Source organism: Notolepis coatsorum (assembly GCF_963971535.1).
Source record: "Notolepis coatsorum genome assembly, chromosome: 13".
Taxonomy (NCBI): Eukaryota; Metazoa; Chordata; class Actinopteri; order Aulopiformes; family Paralepididae; genus Notolepis; species Notolepis coatsorum.
The window spans coordinates 87,866,190-87,889,702 of NC_140177.1; the positions used below are offsets into that span (position 1 = coordinate 87,866,190).

The 23,513-nt window shown below is 42.4% G+C and overlaps 1 protein-coding gene across 2 annotated transcripts in view; it reads left to right on the forward strand.

Moving 5' to 3' along the window:
- Positions 1–23,513, forward strand: part of cop1 (COP1 E3 ubiquitin ligase) — a 72,770-nt gene that overhangs the window by 41,463 nt on the left and 7,794 nt on the right. For both annotated transcript variants that reach the window (XM_084327141.1, XM_084327142.1), the window contains exons 15-18: positions 3,830–3,946; positions 4,854–4,971; positions 10,777–10,901; positions 12,074–12,234. In XM_084327141.1, coding sequence (XP_084183267.1) covers positions 3,830–3,946; positions 4,854–4,971; positions 10,777–10,901; positions 12,074–12,234 — 521 coding nt within the window. The remainder of the gene's footprint in view (positions 1–3,829; positions 3,947–4,853; positions 4,972–10,776; positions 10,902–12,073; positions 12,235–23,513) is intronic.

The following is a 23,513-nucleotide window of genomic DNA, read 5'->3' on the forward strand; positions in this document are numbered from 1 at the left end:
ACGTGTGCATTCAGTTAAGTTTGAATATGACTAATACAGAAAATCCCATTTTGCTGCAATAAAAATGATTCAGGTGAGATGAACAGACCAATAATAGTAATCGGCGTCCCTCGCCGCCCCCATTTCATCCATAGATGCTCTGTAATAGTCTGGATGCTACGCAGTTTGTTTTATTTCATTTGTATATATACAGCAGAACTGGTGTTTGATATAACGTGACTAGCCTTTAGCCTATTATCTAGCTCCCCAGAAAAAAGACGAGGCGAAAACCGCGATAAACCTTATATTCACGGCGCTATAAAATGACAACCAACCGATGGATTTTTATTTTCTTTAAGCCATTAAGAAGGCACGGTTTATGCACTGAAGTGACAATGAGAATGGACAGATAGCAATACTATAAAGTATATATATATACTGTAGCTGTTAGAAAGTACATTGGTTTGTTGACAACGCTCGGTCCTCTGGACTATAAATCGCAGCAGGGCTTTGGTCGCCAAAGTGTTAAGTATCGTGGTAATATCGTATTGTGAGGCCTCTGGTGATTCCCACCCCTAGTGTATAGGGTATTGTAGTACTCGGTGTATATTCGTACACATATTCACATGTTACTGTATATTGCTATGCACTGTTATTTTACACTCCGGTTGGATGCCAACTTAATTTCAGTGTATTGTACTTGTGCTGTGCAATGACTATACAATTGAATCTAATCTACATAGTAGTATTCAGTGTGTATAGTCTCTGCTAATCACTTCCATGATGATAAGATAAGATATTCCTTTATTGATCCCCTTGAGGAAATTTGGGCGTCATAGCAGCATGGGGGAAGGGGGAGGTACAGCTAACTCTTTATAATAAAAAAAAAAGGGGGAAATGGTAAAAAAGAAGGGAAAGGGGACAGCAGGGGGAGGGGGTCGCAGTACTCCGTGTATATGGTGCATAGTAGTACTCAATTCATTGTATATAGTAGTACTCAAGTGTAGAGTACATGGTAGTACTAGTGTGTATCCAAACTTTCATCTTCTCCGAACTTTTCTGTCAAATCTGATGTACACATGAAGATGTACACATCATCTGCCCTGTCCAACTAACAGATACTCCTCATTAAAAAACAAGTTGAAGTTTCTGCGTTGTGTTTATCTCTTAAGGCCTCTACATGCTACAGCAACTTCAAAGCAACTGCAACACAACATCAGCGCGATTTCAACGTGGTTGTTGCAGAGGGTCTTGTAGACTGTGTTGCGAGGATGTTGCGTACATGTCCCCAAAATCTAATCTAAACAACCGTTGCGTTGATATTGCGTAGCAGTGATTGGTCGGTTAGCGAATGGGGGCGGGGCTGTCATAGAATAATATTGGTCCCGCAGAGAATACCATCCTCCATTGTTGTAGCCAGCCAGCGTTGATGCTAAATAATTAGCGTCACATAGCTGGCCTTTTTCTGAAAACCCAAGCACATTATTGTTCCATAGCATACGCCTTCAGTTGATCATGACAAATCCTCTCTTACCTTGACGATTAAAAAGCCTCCATAATTTAGTAAATAAAGCTGTAGCCAGCCAGCTAGCATTGGTGCTATTCAAAATGCTATCCACATTAGCTCCAACTAAATACAATGGTATCCTGAGGTAACGTTAAATACAACGTTTGCTAGTCGAAATGACTGGACACACACAGGGACAAGTTAAACATCAATCAATTAATTTATTCCAACAGGTAGTTTGAGCTGCATGTGAGCCGAGGTCTTTCTCTCCTCTCCATTGGAAACTAATGACGTTACGTTAGCTCGAAAAAGCACAGAACCGGCCGACAAAAGTTAAGCTGCTAGCAACAGACACTATAATACTTCCGGACGGGGGATTTCAAAATAAAAGAGCGACGTCTAAAAGCACCGGAAATACGTTTAAACGTATTTCCGGTGCTTTTAGACGTCGCTCTTTTATTTTGAAATCCCCCGACCGGAAGTAAAAAATAATGCTTCTTTTTCTGCTTGTTATCAATGGGTTTGTTGCAGAAGCATAAAGGCAGAGTGTCTGCAACACCGTTGCTTTGTCGATGTTGTGTTGCAGTTGCTTTGAAGTTTCTGTAGCATGCAGAGGCCTTTACTCCGAAGTCGACCTTCTCATACTGGCTGTACAACTGTTTCATCCCCGTTAATGCAATCCGACTCAAAAAGATAATTAACGAGACACGCGAAGCAGGATACCTCTCCTGGTGTTGATGTTTATTCTCATAAACATACTTTGCACAAGATGGAAACAGTTCTGTAATGTCCTTGAACCGTCTTTATTCCCCACTGTCTCTTCTCTCATTTGTCCGATGGTTCTGAGGCCTTGTTGTAGCCAACAACCATTCCCTGTTAGCTGAAGCTAGCGATGATGTGGCACTCCATTCCTGCCCCCCCCCCCCCCGCGAGGGGAGGAGGGATCCTCTCAAAGTCTCTGTGGTGTCTGCTCGGCTCCACGTCGTGTCTCAATCTAACTTACCCCGGAAGGAACATAACATCTCATAACATTCTCCCCATAGCAACGGTACCAACGCTACCATGGCAACGGCTGGTCACCTTTAACACTTTGAGCGCCACGCCTGGTTTTCCGTTTTACCGGCTGAATGCCACCATCGGCGCCAATGTTAACGTTAATATCGCCTAATCTATGTTTTAAATTATGGCTATGTGTCTAATCTGCCCATCGCATTATCAAATACTATTTTCCAGTCAGTGCTGTGAAGGCAGATTGTTTTTTTATCGCGTCGTTTCCCTTTCAGAGCAGTTAGAAAAGCCCCCGTTTTGATATAAAAAACAGCTCATTCTGGAGCATTCTATGAAAATCGTCTTTTAGTGGAATATTCCATAACGTTGATATTCGTCTGCCTTTTTATGAATCGTTTTCAAATAAACGCTAGATGATCAATATTATACGTGCACGCAAGCACATTACGGCCGCGCACTGATAATCGCTCCGTTGATTTCCTCACGGGCTTTTACAGTGAAACCGAAAGAGGTCATTTCACAAAACAGCTTATAACTTCATCAAACTTACTCTGATTATCCTAACACTGATAACATAGAGTCCTTACCTGACATCAGATGGTATCCAACTGGTATATTCCAATTCCTGATCACCATTCGAAAAAATCGATATGTGTATGGATCCAACGCGATACAGTAGAACTCCATGATCCGCGGGGATCTGAGGATCCAGAATGAACTCTGGTAACCCCGGCTGGATCAGTGAACTGGAAAATGTGGAGTACCGGATTTTTTTCCCCATTCATTTTCATTGAGTCCATTCCAAAATCACTTATGTCATCTGGGAGACGACAGGGGGCGCTTTTTTCCACAGTGATCGCCGGCGCCCCTCGGCTATACTCGGGTAGGCTCGGGTGATGCAATAATTTTTCAGATCGCTAAAAAAAAAATAAAAAAAAAAAAATTCAGAGAAATCTCGTGAGTGGCATTCAACCACCTATAAAAAAACCGAGAAATCTCGTGAGTGGCACGGAAAGTGTTAACACACTAACCGTCCTCTTCTATCGATGTCGAACTCTCCCCATAGCTCTGACCAAACCTTCCCCCACCAGCGGCCTGTTATCTCCTCTGTTGAACAACTCGGCCGACGACTTGGCACTCGCACACCCTGCTTGCTGCTCTCTACCGTGGAAACGCACACTGGCTGCCGGCTACTTTTAAGATCTATAGATCCGTCTGAGTAGATGCTGTCACCCACCGATGTATACATTATATACACATTGAAAAACATAGATTCCTTCACTGGGCTCTTATGCTGTCCAAAGAGGGTTAAGGTTTGCCTTGTTTGACTTTCAGTGAAGTTGTGGTCGACCAACCTGGACAACTCCGTGGCCAGTATCGAGGCCAAGGCTAATGTCTGCTGTGTCAAGTTCAGCCCAACCTCCAGGTATCATCTGGCCTTTGGCTGTGCAGGTACGTGCAATATGAGAAGTAGATGGGAAACGAAGCAAAATAGATATTGGTCCATTCTCTGAAATCAAATAAATGTTTCTCTTTAAATTGTATTTCATCCAGGGGAAGAGAAGCTCATTCAGCTTCCAAAATGAAAATATTATCTAGCTATGGGCCACTTTTTTTTTTTTTTTTATCATTATAAATATATATGATGCTATCATTGACCAAAGGAAACTAGGACTGAGGCCCAAAAGAGATCAATATCATTCAAAAAGCAGGACACGTGGTTCTTCAACAGAGTGTTCTTAAAAACACATTGAAAAGCTCTGGCTTGACGAGGATGTTGAGATCAGAGTTGTAACATGCACTACTGTACCACGTGGCCACAGGAGTGTGACCGGGGTTATAAATCCAGTAGCATTAGAAACGGTTGGCACACTGAAGGGCTCCCTTTCAAGTCTCTGAATGCTGCGTCCAACAAAACGGAAGTTTAGTAGCACTTTTATTGCTGTATTAAAGTGACGTTTTGAGACGTTTGTGTTTTGATACAGCGATTAAAGAATTTAACAGGAGCCCTTCAGTGTGCAGACTATAGTCACTACAATGTGGTGGAGCTGTGCTTATTTGTACTGTATTTGTACTTTATAGGACTGTTTGAATTTCAATATTCAAGGTTCATTCAAATTTGAAAATGTAAAACAAACAAAAAAACAAAACATTGGTTGACATGATGAGGTGAACTGAAAATGCATTTTTTTTTTCTCGTGGTTTTGGACAAATGTGCTTGCAATGCACAGCCCAGTGCAAATGTTTTCCTATTGGTCCTATCCATAATAGCAAATACAACACAATTTAAAGTTTTTCACGCCAGCCTTACTCTATTCCATTTGACTACTTACTTATTGTATTTGTGTGTCCCCCCCAGATCACTGTGTCCACTACTACGACCTGCGTAACACTAAGCAACCCATCATGGTGTTTAAAGGCCACAGGAAGGCCGTCTCATACGCTAAGTTTGTCAACGGCGAGGAGATCGTCTCGGCGTAAGTCAACTTAGCCTTATTTATAACAGGGATTTTTCATGTATGTTCTTTTTGGTATGCTTCTTCTCATACCCAAATCCAGATTCTCTTTTGACTGTATACAGTACATTCACATCTCATGTTCTTAACACATTGAGTGCCACGCCCCTTCCGGGAATTGAGCCGTTGTCTGCCATCGCTCTGTTCAATGGAGAGAAGGCCGTGTTTGCGAGTGCTTAAACTATATTTTATATTGTAGCTATGGATCTAATAACACCGTCGATTGTCAGTGAGTTGCTTCTGGTCAACATGCAAAAAACTGATTGTTTTTTCATCCGTACATTTCCGTTTGATACCGTTTTGAATATGAGTATAGTTTGGGTGCTTCTGAGTAATCCCAGGAAAAGACGCGATAGTAGCCCTTTAGTGAAATCCAGTTATCACGTTGTCATTTTTCGCCTGATAATTCCTCTAATAGTAACCCCGGCTTGTATTTGTTTCAACTGTAGCGGGTACCAGGCTTGTATTAGGAGGAGGCCTGTATAAGAGGGAGGCCTATATTTCAAATTTTCAAACTGATCATAATGAATAAATCAACATTTTGTGTAAGTTTGAACCCAGTAAAATGTACTGGGTTCATTTATTGAAACCAAGTACTGTATGAAATAGTAAACAGTGCAATTACAGGTGGTCACTGGTCATTTCAACGTTTTCAAAGTGAAATCAAGTAACTAGCTCAGTATGCAGCTCAGTATATTAGTAACCCGGCTTGTATTAGGAGGCCGGTTTATAATTGCTTAGCTCAAGAGCGCACCCGGCCATTAATAGAGACCCGGCTTGTATTTGAGACCCGGTTACTATTAGAGGAATTACGGTATCTAATCATCCTGAAATCAACGCTAGATTATCGTTATTATCCTTCCTCATGCAAGAATGAAATGTGGTTTAGACCGGCGCCCCCCTCTACGTTAACATCGGGGCCATTGGGATTAGACCAGGGGTTCTCAAACTTTTTTATACCACAACCCCATTTTTTTTGCCGACCCCACACTTAATAATTTCAGTGCCAGCCAGTTAACATTGAAACCCCTGTTGAGTGCCAGCATCCACTTCAATGATAGCGTTAAAAAACGCATAATCTATGTTTTAAATTATGGCTATGTGTCTAATGTGCCTGTCGTTTATCAATGACTTGTTTGCAGTCAACATTGTCGAAACGGATTGTTTTTTTATCGGTTCATTTTCGTTTTATAGCATTTTGAAAAGCCCTCGTTTTCAAGGAAAATATAAAGATTCCGTGATTTTTCGGCCTATTTATGAATAGTTTTCAAATAAACGCTAGATTATCGATAGTATATGTGTACTTATGCACGCTATAGAGGCGGGCTGAAAAATCGATTCTCATTTCCTCTTCAGCGATCACTAGGGATGGGTACCGAATTCGGTACTTTTGAGGTACCGAACCGAAACACGTCGGTACTACCGAGTATCGAATCAAGTGAGAAACCAATTTTTTTTTTTTTTTTAAATAAAAAAAAATATTTTTTAGTAATTTTATTTTTTACTTTTTTTTTTTTTTTTTTAACTTTTTTCTTTTCATGTCAACGTTCACACTCACAATATATGCTTACCTATGATTTGACTTGATTCAACAACAAAGCAGTCGGAGCAATGACAAGCCGAAAACTGTCGAAATTGTAGTTATTTGAAGTTTGGATTTTTTTTTTTACGACTGAGGTAGGTAAATGAAATTTCTTGAGACTAAAGTACCGAAAAAAGGTACCGTTGGGTACCGGTATCGATTCACAGGTACCGGTACCGGTATCGGTTCAAATGTGAAAGGTACCCATCCCTAGCGATCACAGCCACAGAGCCACATACACACATAGGGCAAACGCTTATATCTCCGTGAAAACGGGTCTTTATCTTTATCTTTATTACGGATCCCCATTAGTCATCACCGCAGCAACAACTAGTCTTCCTGGGGTCCACACACAACAAAAACAGTACATACATACATAACATTATAGTAGCATACATTTAAAAATATATTCCAATATTCCTACATATAAAAATATAAAAATATTTCCAAATAGCATTACAGTACACTGAGTATCAGGTCACAGAAAATACAATAAAAGGGATTAAACTCTCAGACAGTCATATCTTTACAGTGTAAACTACAGTATCTGTGTTTTTCTTTAATGTAAACTAATTTCTTTTTCTCTCAATGCTCTTTTCAAATTATTTTTAAAACTTATCTTACTGGTTATCTGGGTCACAGGTAATTGTTTCTGTATACCCATTTATAAAACGAGGCATATTTAGCCAAAATATGTTGCCAGAACATGAAAAGAAAATGCGCTCACGTGCGCTTTGGCAGAAATCCGCTTCTACTCTGAAACGCAAAGGGGACACGCTTTATCAGCGCAGCATTACACAACACTTGGTACTCGTTCCGGACTGATATCCAGAACTGCGAGGGCCTGTCCAGTGAACTTTACTTTCAGTAGCTCGTCACACGAAAGATCATTGAGCGCCTCCTGGCTGCATTCTGTTCCTACAAAAAGCCATCAAGCTGAGTAAATACCCCCAAATCTCCACTGATTATCCTGGAGTGCCACTAACAGAGTTTCCAGCGCATTATCAGCACATTTCTCTGCCAATGTGTTGTTTTTGTCTGCAAGGAAAATCCGCACTTCTTCTCAGAGTTAACAAAGGCGAATACTCTGCCTCGAGATCAGAGGCAGAGCCCATTTCATCGCGGCCAACCAGCACCGCTTCCGACAACAAACCTATCAATTGCGACACAAAATTACACACAAAAGACCAGACCCCCCCTCCCGTGATTATAAATGCGCAGGGTGTAGTGAGATGTGTATTGGAATACGTGTGTCGGCCTCCATTGATCAAGAAGCGAGAGTCGCGAGACATGACAAATACACACAGCTGCCGGGTGGAAAACTATCAGAGTTTTTTTTTTTGCCAATGCACTGTCACCTACCCGCGACCCCACTTTGGGTCGCAATCCGTAGTTTGAGAACCGCTGGATTATACTATGAGGCCAGCTTTTCATTACAAGTTTTCACTGTGCGTGAGGTTGTTTGTAGAGCTAAATCTATATTTTATATTATTGCTATGTGTCCATTGTCATTGTCAATTGACAGTATAAACCTTCCCTTCAATATGCCATAAAGAAATAATTTTTTCATCAATACGTTCCCGTTTTATTTTAAAGATTAATTTTTTGGCGTTTTATCGCTTCATTACTACTGGGCAGTCCAGTAGAGAGAGACAGAGGAGGAATGGGAGACAGAGTGGGGGGAAGACATTCGGCAAATAACGACGGGTTCGGGAATCGAACCCGGGTCGGCTGTGTCGCGGCTGAGCGCGCTATGTGGTTCGCCACTGGGGTGCCCCAACGTTCCCGTTTTATAGCGTTGTTAATATGAACTATATACCGGAATGGTCTGGGGTAATTCCTGCAAAGCTAGTTATAGGGCGCAAAGCTAATAACGTTAAATCGATTGGCAAAATGCATATGATCGGTATCATGTTCCACCATGAACGCATGAAAGGGGGGGGGGGGGGCGGGGGAAGTCGTTTCTGATTATTGATTACCAATAACGGCATTCGTTATTGCAACATCATACGCTGACCGGGTGGATGGCTATGAGAACAAGGCCCGATCAGGCTGAAATTGACGTCAAATCGCTCTTACCTGTGGCCGGTTGGATTCCAAAAAGAATTTCCCAGTTATTTGATTGCCATCTGGTAGATCGATATGTCCATTGGCTGATGTTATATTCCTTTACTGCATACTGAATTCGGCGTCGCAAAAAGTATTCCAGGCGATCTGGTGAAGCCATAGCTTTAGGCTAACAGAAAAGCTAACCCGGAGCGAAAAAAAAGTGACACCCGGTCTGCAACAGGGGAAACTGCATTCTCGAGACAGTGCCAATACCAGGATCTGGCCGGTACTGCACTTTCGGAGTCCCAATATGCCTTTTCCAGCCAAAATACAGCTCTGTGACAACATCCGGGATATTAAAATGGAATAAAAACAAAAACAAGCTTAACCCATTCTCTGCCACCACTTTGATCATCCTAAACCATTCTCTGCCAGTACTATAAGTCTATGGAGATGTTCACCTTCTTTGCAGGGCTATAACTTTTTTAATTGTATTGCTAAATTGACATTACTATGGCCCATTCAACATCGATTAGCTATCGTTCAGGATGTAGGAACGTTTTACTTTTTCATTCACACATTCATACGAAAATACCGTCTAGAGTATAAATATGTTTTTATCGTTTTCTGCAGTATTTCCTAGAACGTGAGATATAGACATAAATGCATATATTAGATTATCAAATGCCGTTTGATACCGATCAACGTTATATAAAAAATTTCAACTGTACATGGTCCTAAGCGTTATGACTGATCATCCGCGGGTGAACGGAGGGGGGCGGGGGGGTCGTTTATAATTCCGTGGCCGACGTTAAATGATTTATGTAGTATGGGTGATATTTAGATCAGAGCAGTTTGTATCGAAAATGATAAAGAAAAACGCTGAAACTTACGTCAGCTTCCTCATAGCGTTGGGCGATGAGAGTGGATCAAACAGATCCCAGTTATGTGATGTGGATCAATGCGATCCAGTTCCGGTTTGTATAATACTAATATACGCCCAAATCATGTGGATTATTGAGTTATGGCAAATATCCATATCCACGGTGTGTCTTGAGTCCAGGGACGATAAACGAGTGGCCGGACGGAATAGGGAGACGCACCGGTATCACAAGAGATCCACTTCCGGTTGCAACTCGCCGATCAGCCACCAGGTGGCAGTATTGAAGCGTTGCAGAGTTGTGATGTCTCCCGCAGCATATGACAAGGCTCCGTGGGTGAAATATGAATTCCATGACGAAAATATGAAATATGAACTTGAAACACGCTGTACAGCGATATTGGCAGACAACGCATGGCAGGCAATAACGCTGAACAGCGATTTTGGCGGGGAATGGGTTAACACGTATATATACGTGGTTGGCCATCAAGCGCTGGCTCCCAATCACGTATATATATGTGCTTGGCCCTGAATCGGTTAACGGCACTCGAAACGTTGTTATACGTTAACGGCACAGGAAGTGTTAATTTGTAGATGGAAAATACGCCTTTTGGAACTGTCATTGGATTAGGTTAAAAATATTGTATTATCATTATACAGCACAGTACAGTACAACAAAGTATGGAGTATATATAAATGAGTACTACTGAGTAATAATGCTAATCAGATGTATGTACAGTGTTATAGTATTATTATGGTATATATATATATAAAATAGGTATATAAAGGATTATATGCAGGTATATTCAGACAGACGTGGATAAATATATCTACGGTAATTATACATTTATATATGGATGGTGTATACAGCATTATTGTACATGCTATCATACAGAGTTATATGGGTAGACTGTACTTTGAGGTAGGTAGTTATGATTACAGTGTTGTAGACAGTGAAGGCAGTAGGCAGGTATAAATTGAGTATAGGTAATGGCCGTATTGGTAAATCAGAATATAGGTCTGTTTTACTCCAGTGTTTGTTTACAAACATTACCAATGTAAACAAACCTTGTACCACTACTAAATATAGCTGATATAATTAAAAACTCATATTTATATTTTGTCTAGTCCTAGTCCTTGTATCAACAGGTCGGTCAATAATTTCATTTTCTTTTTCAGTTTTTGGTGGTTGGGCTACTATTTTGTTAACATTTGGATTGCTGATCGGGCCTTTTTAATGTAATTTCCCTCCCAGTTCAACGGACAGCCAGCTGAAGCTGTGGAACGTCAATAAGCCCCACTGTCTGCGCTCTTTCAAGGGACACATCAACGAGAAGAACTTTGTGGGGCTGGCCTCCAATGGAGACTATGTGGCTTGTGGTCTGTGTCTGCAAATATGAATACAGAGTGAATGTTACATTTTAATATTGCTGCTGTTGGGCGAAAACCTTGTGTCTCCAAAAGGGCCCGCTTTTCAGAAATGAAGAAAAACAACCTCATCCTCACCTTGACCCCCATGTAGCTTTGAAGTTATACGTTGGGTTTTGAGAGGGTTTTCGTGGTCCTTAGGGCGATGAAACCTGCTCACAAATGAGAGAAACATTTCAATTAAATTCAAGTAAAACATGAAAATCACCAAATTGAGGCGGCTAGGTGGCGCAGTGGGCAAGGCGCTCGCCACCAATGCAGGAGATGCTGGGTTCGAGCCCAGCTCTCGGCGTTGCTACCAGCTTGGCTGGTCGTTCATACTAATACAATTGGCAGTATTAGGGGGTGGGAAGCTGGTGGGTGGGGATCGGACGTTGTGGACAGTGACTCCTACAGGTCGGTTGGTGCGCCTGCGCAGTAGAATCAGGAAGCGACGAGGGCGGCGTGTCCCTCCCACGCAGACCCTCGCCGCTGAGAGATCGCGCTGTGCAGGTGAAAAGATGCGACGGCTGCCTCCTCGAATACCGGAGGGGACACGTGATGCAAGGCTTCGTCCACATTGCAGCCGGCTTGTGGGAGGCATGGCCTAACGGCGTTCGAGACAGGGGAGGGTAGAATTGGACAATACGAAAATTGGGGAAGGGAGAAAAAATTGAAAATGGGGAGAAAAGGTAGATCACAAAGAAAATCACCAAATTGGAGATGCAATGTTTTCTGCCGCCAGCGGAGATATGCTATATGTGGGCATGTTTTCACCTTGATTATCAGATACATTGGATATAGGAGTAAAGCTGACCGGGTGGATGGCTACATAGTAAAGCTATGTCACTTATCTCACTATGTCTTATCAGCCTAAATACTGGAATACAAATAATAACACTGGGTAATTATAGAAAGTTGCCCATGACCCCAACTAATATCCGTCAGGGCAGGCAGTTGTGTGGACAACTTTTTGATATAATAGAGTAAGACTGTTGCCTGCTGCAGGTATTGGAATTGACAAATGGGACACAACCAGTGTCATAACATAGTGGGCTATGGGGAGCTAAAGTGTCATGAATAAAACAGTGTTTGTTTGTCGAGTGTCATCCTTTCCTTCCTGTTTCGTCTCTATGATTGTGCAGGAAGTGAGAACAACTCGCTATACTTGTACTACAAGGGCCTGTCCAAGACCCTGCTGACCTTTAAGTTTGACACGGTGAAGAGCGTCCTGGACAAGGACAAGAAGGAAGATGACACCAACGAGTTTGTCAGCGCTGTCTGCTGGAGGGCCCTGCCTGATGGGGTGAGACACACAGACTGACATTACATTGTTCATGGGTCACATCAGCCTGGTGTCATAACAACAGACATCCTTCCATGTAGGTAACTCGTGTTGCCTGCCTCACGGCCAAGGCATGAGAGCTAAAGTAAAAACATTACACTTGACATTGTGTGACAGTTATAATTTAATCTTAGCTAGGGATTCGATTCATAGGTTATGCATCTGTATAATTGGTCTAAATGAGGCGTTACAACATTTAGACGTTTTCTACACAGAAGTATCACCAACGCCCTTGGTTTACAAACATTCTGACAACTCCTAAATACAAGAGGCTAAATACCTTCCCCTTGCTAGCACAGGTGTTCCACATTCCCCATAACCAACCAGACAGGCCAAAAATCTGATAAGAGAACCACCTCATATGTAAGGGATAATGTATAGCTACGAGGTCATTGTCGCAAAATAATTGACCGACACAGAGTTTAAAATACCGAGGCGCCTCGCCGAGGTGTTCTAAACGTCAGTGAAGGTCAATTATTTTGCGACTGATCGAGTATAGGCTATACATTATCCCGCTTATTACATGGCTAACTTACTAACAATATACCTAATTCATTTTACACCATCGACAAGACGAGATCAAATGCAGACGCAGTTCTGTTCTGTCGCTCCGCTGTCATCGCCGGCAGCTTCGCCGGCAGCCGGCAAGTGTGTCTGATTGGCTGCACTGATGCAGTGTGTGTCAGTGGGCTTGATTGGTCCAGCTGCGCACAACGGTCATTATTGCTCGGCAGAGGTCCGTTATCGAGTAATAACGGACCTCTGACGAGCGCTATTGACCAATCACAATCAAGCATTTTGGCGAATGTTAAAACGCCATGTAATAATGGGGAGTTAAAGCCCCAATCTCTGATTGCTGGAGCTCAAAACTAACAAGGTGCTATAGATGCAAAGCACTCTCTCATAGATTGAACTGGTTTTACGAAAGATGCCATGTATGTGAGCTGCCACTAGGGGCAGAGTGGCTAAGTGTGAGTGAATTACTGGATGAGTGAGTTGGTGATTAAAAACAACCCACACTCCAGAATGTAAACCTGCCAGGAAAGGTAATTGTGGTAATTTATTTGACTGTTTATTGTCAATATACTCTTTGTTACTATTATCGCAGAGAGTCCGTGGCCGACGTTAAATGAATCATGTAGTATGGGTGATATAGTGATCATAGCTGTTTGTATCGAAAATGGTAAACAAACAGGCTGAAACTCACCCCAGTCTCCTCGTAGCGTTGGGTGGTGAGCGTGGAGCAAAAAGATTGCTATCATGGGATGTTGATATATGCGATCCATTTCCAGGTTGTATAATAGTATATACGTCCAAATCATGTTGTTTATCGAGTTATTGGCAACGGATCGCTATCCATTGTGTCGAGCTCGAGTCCCGCGAGCGATAGCGAGTGGCCGGACCGAATATGGATGAGCACTACTTCCTGCCGCTCATTTCCTGTTTGGGCAATCCGCCGATCGGCCACCAGATGGCGCTCTTGAACCGTTGGAGAGTTGAGAGGAGATCAACAGGGGATCTCAAGACTCCGTGGGTAAAATATGATTGCCATCACAGATTTTTGAAATATTGATCTCAAAGACGCCTTACGGCGTCATTGGCAGATTACGCATGGCGGAGAATGACGTGGAAACTCGTCCTTGGCGAATACAGGGTTAAAAACAAAACACTGATAAATAACAAATGTTTTACTCAAACTCAATAAAAAGAGAACTCTTTTGGATCCCTGGTGGACATTCAGGATACTACAACTCAACAGCGCCAAACTCACCAACTGATTGGACAATCACCTGACATTAGTAAAACAGATCAAACTAATTATTGTCTACTGGATATGGATATTTGTGAAAATGTAGAGCCCAGGCCCAGGCATATACTGATCTATCCTCTGAAGCCAATCTCTGCGACTGCAGCAAAGGGCCCCACATTGATGAAACTGTCTCAGGCTGTGGAAGGAATGCGTATCTCTCCGTTAAGTCTGGAAATGATGGTAAACAACAGCTTTCAATATCTGAGAAGAGATCAAGATCATAATACAGAGGAAATGAGAGCTGTCAAAGAAAGTCTCACTCACACAATAACCACTATGTGAACAAGGTCAAAGCAAAATGCAAGAGGAAATAACCAAACAACTGGATTACCTCAGAACCCAGTTCACTTCACCTTGAATTTGAAATTGAAACACTACCATGCTGAAGTTCTGCGGGATATTAACTCTGTCCTGTCCCCTGTTGTGCAGAGTGTAGAAAACATTCAGTCAAAATTAACATGTTTACATAATCTTGACGCCCAATAAATACAGATGTCATGTGAATGAAACATCAGTCCTTTTCTATAATCAATTATTTGTTCATTATACAGTAGGTGGCTTTCATAAGGTCTGAAGAACTTTTCTTTCTCGTTCTGGTGTAATCGGGAGTATCCCTCTGTGTAGGACTATATAGTGGGCATGTTGGATAATTCTTGACAATTCCGCCTCATGTCTGTTCCAAGTTGAGAGGAAATATTAACGTTGTGGCTCGATGTTATGCACTGAAATAACAAATGCGAGTGCATTATGCTGCATATAGTTCGCTATAAATAACATTAAGGATTTGATTAGGACATTTACCCTGTCGGTATCTAAATGCAGAGTTTTTGTGTGTAAATGGGTTGAGGATAATAAGTAGTTTTTGCCTTCCCCGATCTGTCCTTCTCCGGAGCAATGGGAACTGTCACATAACGTTAAATGTATTGACGTATTGTATTAACACCTTGCGTAGCGCAATTCAGTTGCTGTTTAATCATATTTATCATAGACAAAACTAAATCTGTAATGCGCCCAAACAAAAGACTTAAATGATCCTGAAGAATATTATGTGATATAGCTTGTCTTGTCCACTCAATGATAACCATTTCCGAGACCAAGTATTAGTTACTTTAACTTACTTAGTATTCCTTATTCTTATTCTTGTATGACAGTACCGTAATTTTCGGACTATAAGCCGCACCTTAAAACATAGTAGCCCCACATAGACTGAAGGACATAGCATACACTAAACTACCAATCAAGCACTGTGAACGGAAATTTGGCCCCATAATTACCCATGCGATCCGGATATGGCGTGAAACACAAAAAAAATATCCTAACCCACAAAAATGGCACAATCATACTCCCTTATTCAATAACAATGCACTCTTAATTGAAAAACGACCTATAAGATTCCCTATATGGGAAGAGCAAGGCATACACTCATTAGGGGATGTTTTTAACAAACAGGGTTTTTGTAGTTATGGAGAAATATGCAAAAAAAATTATCTCACCATGTCCACATGGCTTTTTTACAGTTACGGCTATGTTTGAAGTCTCACGGTGTTCCATTAGACATACCAATTGAACACCACAGATACCACAAATTCTTCTATGAAAGAGAGACATCGAGAGGTTTTGTTTCAGATTTTTATCATCAATTACTAACGTCCTCGTATGAAACCCTCCAACTAGACTCTGTCTGGAGGAGGGATATACCAGACCTGGAAAGTGACTTTGATTGGCAAGGAGCCTGGGCAAATGTCCGACTTACATCAAGGAACCTGGACCATCAACAAATCAATCTTAACTATATTCACAGGACATACTTGACTCCTATAAGACTGAACAGAATGGGTCTTAAACAAGACTCCAAATGCTCCCAATGTACAAACGGGGACGAAGGGACATTTATGCACATGTATTGGGACTGCCCACCAGTTAAGACATTCTGGAAAGATGTGACCCAACAATTATCAAAACTTGTATCTTGGAATATACCTGTACACCCCTCTGTATTACTATTGAATGATGTTTTTGAGTTTGCAGTAAATCCACAGCTAAAGAGATTGGTTTTATCAGGTATCACAGTAGCTAAAAAGCTGATCGCATCACGCTGGTTTCAACCGGAAGAAATGTGCCGGAAAGTTTGGTTTCTTACATATCTCGATGTGATTTATCAAGAAATATCTACAGCAAGAATTCTGGGTCTCAATGAATCCAAAATGTCAATGTGGTTAGAAGTGGTGGAGAGAATAAAAGCTAGCTTATAATGGTAATGTCTGGTTAGGAGCGAGGGATAATGGAGGTACTATCCAAAGAGGGGTCCGGGAGGGGGGGGTTCGAGCTGGAGCATATGTGTGTAGGTTTTTAGATAACAGGTATTAGGGGTATATCCTGTATAAGACATTGGTATAAATGGTAATTTCGTTGGATATACACTGTATATTAACACTTTGGGTGCCGGGAAACGCCTAAACACGTCATTCCCGGCCATGCTCAAGTTGCCGAAGACGCCTTACAGCGTCTTTAATATCAATATTTCAAAAATCTGGGATCGGATTCATATGTCCCCTCCGCTGGCCTGAGATCCACCAGGAGGACCCACTGAGCTCTCTGGCGGTTCAGGAGCGCCATCTGGTGGCCGATCGGCGCAATCGCTTAACAGGAAGTGCCGTAGAGGTTGTGCTGGACGGCCGTATTACTTCCGGGCACTCGCTAATAGGTCCCGGGACTCGATCTCGACACACTACATAGCGATCGATTGCCAATAACTCGATAAACAACATGATTTGGACGTATATACCATTATACAAGCTGGAGATGGACCGGGTAAATCTACATCCCATAATGATAAAATTTCTACTCTACGATGATCGCCCAACGGCGCGCGGAGACTGGGGTGAGTTTTAGCGTGTAAAGTTACCGTCTTCGATACTAACTGCTATTATCAACATTTGACCCACATTAGATGATTGGTATAACGCTGCCCACGGAATTATAAACACCCCCTAGCCCATCCGGTCAACATCAGATGACGTGTAGTAACTTCTAGAAGTACGTCTAGTTGGAATTTTTTATATCGCGCTGATTGCCATAAAACTGTATTGCATCATCAATATAATGTATTTGGGGCTATAGATCACGTTCTGGAGAAAGCTGCAGAAAGAGATGAAAACATACTTATACATTAGACCATACTTTACTATGAATATGTGAATGAAAAAGTTTAACGTTGCTACACAATGAACAATACATATAGGACTTTGAATGGGCCCTAATAATGGCAATGTAGCAATAGAATTTAAAAAGTTATAGCCCTGCAAAGAAGGGGACTTTCTCTATAGACAAATAGAGCCGGCAACCTACGGTTGATAATGAATTTAACCCATGGCAGCCAAAGTGTTAATGCTTGTGTATCTTATCGTGTGTTGTCATGTTTGTTTATATGTGTGTTTAAAAAAGAAAAAAAAGCCGCACCTTTCCCCCCATTTTTCGACCCTGCGGCTTATATAACGGTGCGGCTTATATGTAACTCGACGTGACCAAACCCGAAAATGTTAAAATCGAAATATTGCTTTTTTGACTGCATTGAAATGTTATTTATCTGTTCCCTTATTTGCTAAACTTAATAGAACTTGTAAATTAGTTAATTCTTGTTATTTGTCCGACAGTATTGTGTCCCAATGCTAATTACATATGGTAATTAAACATTAAAACACCTGCGGCTTATAGTCCAGTGCGGCTTATATATGTACACATCATTCAATTTAGCTGCTGGGGCTTATATTCAGGTGCGGCTTATATTGCGAAAATTACGGTAAATGGAAAAAGTCAAGCAATTCCATGCATACCCCAGGTGGGATGTATTAGGCTACAGCAAAGGCTTCCTCAGTACCAAAGTAAACCAAACGCTCTCTAGGAGCCCTGAACCATGGAGGTCGAAAACCAAACGGTTCAGATTTTTTACACTGAACCGTCCACACTGCTTCACTTATCAACACAGCTGCTCAAACTACTCCATGTACCAGTTTTCCTGTCATAACCCATGTAGCATCTGGTCAGCTGCCACATCACAAGCTGCAGTACACATTACGGATGAACCTGGACATGCCTGCTGACTGTGTGCAAGGAGACCTTATGTGGGCGGCATGACGATAACTCTGAAGTTACGTTGTGCTCTGCTCTGAAGAACGTTGTGATTTTCTTGCTCTTAACCCGAACAGATGAGGAATTTATAGCCACTCTCAGTCAGGAATGTATTTCACGGGACAGCCAGAGGCTGCTGGGATAGCATTCACCTGGAGACCACAACCTGGACGGATTTGGAACAAAATGTATTTCTGCATTTCTGCTGAGGATTACGAAGAAGATTAGTTAGCCGAGAGGGTTTTAACTCTAGTACAAGGTGACAATGAGAGCTTTAGAGATTTTGCATACATGTACAGGTCTCTGTGTCTGCATTGGAAGCCCAATATCAAAGAGGAGGAAGTCATTAATCTCATCCTAAAGAATGTCAATCCATAACTCACCTGAGGTAAAGACCTGGAGTCAATCTACTGCTGTGCTTCACTCCGACACATTGGAGTAGTTCCTCTTTCAGAGTGGCCTGCAAATGGATATTTCTATCAATGCATACCAGTTCAAAACCAATGAATAAGAACAATTCCCTTTCCTGACTGAAACTTCAAATGAACAGGAACCTACCCAACACTGCATTATTCTCTGCTGTGTCCCCTCTAACCTTTCTCCTACACCCAATGGAGCCTTCTTTGAATTATTCAGACAAGCTCTACAGGATGTTCACCTGGACCACAGTGGGACACGCATACTTAAGTCCTGTGCCAACCAGCTAGCCCCTGTGTTCACCGCCATATTTAATCAATCCCTGGCGGAGTCAGTGGTCCCTGCCTGCTTCAAGATGTCTACCATCATCCCTGTACCGAAGAAACCCTCCCCAACATGTCTCAATGACTACAGACCGGTGGCACTCACCTCTGTGGTCATGAAATGTTTCGAGAGGCTGGTCAAGGATCACATTTGTGCCTCCCTCCCCAGTGATATGGACCCTATGCAATTTGCATACAGGACAAACGGGTCCACTGACGACGCGGTCTCCCAGGTACTGCACAGCACCCTCTCTCACCTTGACCGCCAGAAGGGGGGCTATGTGAGACTGTTGTTCATTGACTACAGCTCAGCGTTCAACACCATAGTCCCCACCAGACTGGTGGACAAGCTGATCGAGCTAGGTCTGAGCTCCGCCCTGAGCGCCTGGGTACTGGACTTTCTGAGTGAAAGACCCCAGGCGGTCAGGGTGGGGGGTCAGACCTCCAACACCATCACCCTGAGCATCGGGTCCCCCCAGGGCTGTGTTCTGAGCCCCCTGCTGTACTCACTCTACACACACGATTGTGTGGCCAAGTTCAGCTCCAACTCCATAGTGAAGTTTGCAGACGACACGGTGGTGGTGGGGCTGATCTCGGACAACGACGAGAAGGCCTACCGGGAGGAGGTTGAGGTACTGGAACGCTGGTGCCAGGACAACAGCCTGCTCCTGAACATTGGTAAAACCAAGGAGCTGATTGTGGATTATAGGAGAGGACAGCAGGAGACACACACACCACTGATGATAAACGGGGCTACCGTGGACAGGGTGAGCAGCTTTAAGTACCTGGGGGTCCACATCTCAGAGGATCTGACATGGTCAACACACATAGACACAGTCGTAAAAAAGAGAAGCAGCGCCTCTACCACCTGAGACAGTTAAGGAAGTTCAGAGTATCGGGGAAGATACTCCAGTCCTTCTACTCCGGAGCTGTAGATAGCATCCTCACTGGAAACATCACTGCCTGGTATGGAAACAGCACGGCACAGGACAAGAAGGCCCTACAGAGAGTGGTGCGCTCAGCCGACAGAGAGGCTTCGGCTCAGCTTCTTCCCCCAGGCCATCAGAGCCTTGAACAATGAACATTGAGTGCCACAGAACACTGAACTCTCCACACACAAGCACACATGAGCACACACACGACACGCACACTGTGCACGCTCGCACACTTGCAGCCACTTTAACATGAGCAGGCACACACTCATGCTGCACACGCCCACACTTACGGCCACAAAGGAAACGTCACTTTAAAAATAGTATAGCAACAGTAACAGTGTATTGCACTACCAAAGGACCTAGCATGTCCTACATGCTCTGTAAATAACTATGTACAGATACCGAGATGTCCCACTATGTTACCTGTTTATTGCACAATGTTGTTTTATTGGATTCTATTATATGTTGTACTACTGTATTGCACATCGTTGCGGGCAAGACCACCCGCATTTCATTGTATACTTGTATGCCGTGACAAATAAAACTCTTGACTTGACTTGACAATGAAGTTTTTAAAACAACTTCAAGAGAATGCTGATGGCTGCACCACACAGTTGAGTCACACTGACCGCCTTAAGCACAAGATCTTTATTACACAAGATGTACTGATTCGACAAAAACCCTACCGTGTCTCTCAAACTCCAGGCGATGAAGAGGCTCATTGACTAGATGTTGTGGGATGACATCATCAAACCATCACCATCTGCCTGGGCAGCACCAGTCCTAATCCCAACGAAGACGGTTGTGGATCCCAGATTCTGTGTTGACTTCAGGAAGTTTAATTCTGTGATACTGGGTGATATCCACTCCCAACAATATAGGAAATCCTGGACTCTGTGTGGAGCCAAGACGTTCACCATGCTGGATCATGACTCTGGTTAGTGGCTTGTCAACATGGATCTTGAAAGCAGGGACAATATGTCATCTGTGCTATGGGCCTGTACCATTTCAAGGACATGCCTTTTGGACTCAAACGCCCCAGCAACCTTTCGGCGGCCCACAGTTTGTCACCGACATCTTCAAGGATGCCTGCAAAGAATGGAATTTGAAGCACAAAATTACCACAGCCTATCTTCCACAAACAAATCTGACAAAGAATAAACAAGACTCAAAACATCATTTGTGGGAAACTATCGCAAGCAATGGGATAAACACTTACCTGAATTCCAGTTTGCCCAGCCGAGCTAAGCGCCTGTGAGGACCCCTGGAGTCAAATACAAGAATGTGTCGGGGAAACGAACATGAAGCACAGATCAGACAGAAAATAAATGATGTTAAGGTGTCCTGTCTGAGCGGAGAGATGGCTGTCCATCTTGTTTTCTTGTTCCTAGTCCACGTTCTATGTAAATCTGTGTTCTCTTACTGAAACTTAATTAATAACTAAATAAGTTCCTGGGAGGTTTTTGGACCATGATTGTATGTTCCTTGGAGTTCATTACCACAGCAGCTGTAAACAGACCCTTGACTGACTTGACTGAAAGCACGGACTGGACACTAGTGACTCACTGGTAACTCTGGTAGAATCTGTGAATTCATATTAATATCATTATAATAACTATATATAGCACCTTTCATACAAGAAAGGTCAAAGTGCTTTACAGTAGAAAAAAGACGGGCACAAAATTAGCACATAAAGTGCAGACATATCAAATCAGTTTTTCACATTAGGATCTAGCATCCCAATAGGCCACTTTGTTTATAGTTTGATTCTATGGCATAGAATGACATATAAAACTAGCATAAAAAAGATAGCAGCAAGGTAAGGCAAATCACAGTTTTAAAATGACATAAAAACATCTAAAACGAGCATAAAAAAGGGCAGCTACGTGGTGTAGTGGGCAAGGCGCTCGCCACGAATGACGGAGACGCTGGGCTTGCCTGTTCGAGCCCAGCGCTCCACATTGCTTTCAGTTTAGCTGGTCGTTCATACTAATACACATTGGCCGTATTAGGGGGTGGGAAACTGATGGGTGGGCATCGGGCGTTGTGGACAGCGACTCCTACAGGTCGGTTGGGCGCCTGCGCAGTAGAATCAGGAAGTGTCGGGGGCAGCGTGAGCCTCCCACGCGTTACTCCTCGCCACTGAGAGATCGAGCTGCGCAGGTGAAAAGATGCGACTGCTGTTACCTCAAGTACCGGAGGGGACTCGTGCTATGTATGACTTAGTCCACATTGCAGCCGGCTTGTGGGAGGCAAGAAACGGCGTTCGTGACAGGGGAGGAGTGAATTGGATGATACGAAAATTGGGATGGGAGAAAATATAGAAAATGGGAGAAAAAAGTGGACAAAAAAAAATAAAACAAGCATAAAAAGATAGCGGCAAAGTAAGGCAAATCAGTTTTTCATATTAGGATCTAACATCCCAATAGGCTTTACGGTTTGATTAAGTTTTAGAAATAGGCACTAATAAAAAGAATAAAAATAGAATAGACCGTAAAAAAGTGCAGTAAAAATAGCAGCTCTGCCAAAGCACACTGGTTGAAGCGGGCTCCTGAGTAACTCAGAACCAGGATATGGTTCTGAGTTACTTTACAGAACAGCAGAGCGCCTCAACTCACTTTGAGTTTCTTTACAAAGGTCTGTTCTAAATTACTTTATCGAACAGTCCGAACAACAGGGCAGCTCAACTCACTTTTAATTTCTTTACAAAGGTCTGTTCTAAATTACTTTATAGAACAGTCCGAACAACAGGGCAGCTCCTTCTTACTTTGAGTTTATTTACAAAGTGCAGCCCTAGATGTTTTATAGAACAGTTCTGAATAACTTTACAGAACAGTTTGAACTATTAGAGCAGCTCTGCCAAAGCACACGGTAATATATGAACAGTGTTGATGTAATGAGTCTAGGCAGATGCATAAGAGTAAGTAAGTAAAATCTGCATAGAACTGACGCATGAATTTGACAGGAAGTGCATAAAAGTAGGCAGAATAAAAACAGTGCAGGTCAAATTGAATTTGTGTCAAGATATCAAGTATGCCTGTCTCACTTGATGCCTGATTAAAGAGATTTAAGCTGTCTTTTGATAGATATTTAGCGAGTTGGCTTCCCTGATGTTTTTGGGCAGTTTGTTCCATAGTTTATATGGTATTCAATATTAATTCAGCTCTGAAACAGATGTACCACAGCTATGACAAAGGCAAAATCATATTACTATTTAGATTTAATTACAAGGTAGTTAACTTAAAGAAAAACAAGACCTCGAATTCATTCCCTGCTCGTATTAGTGTTGGCGATTGTGTTATTTCTAGCCAGAATTAAATTTGTGTTGCATTTAATAAACACTTTGCAGTTGCAGGGCACCTGTTCGATAGAGAATATATCATACTTCTTCCTGTTGATCTTAATTGATTATATATTAGACACTGATTGTGTGAATCCCGTGAATCTCAATTACCTTTTCACATGAAGTATTAGACACTCGTCTTTTTTTCTGAAACTGGCTGCTCCTTTAATTACAGAGCAATTGACGCATATTATTAATCTTTCTATCTCAACGGGAAGATTTCTTAGTGTCTGGAAATCTGCCCATGTGATCCTGTTGCATAAAGGTGTTAAAGATTATTTAAA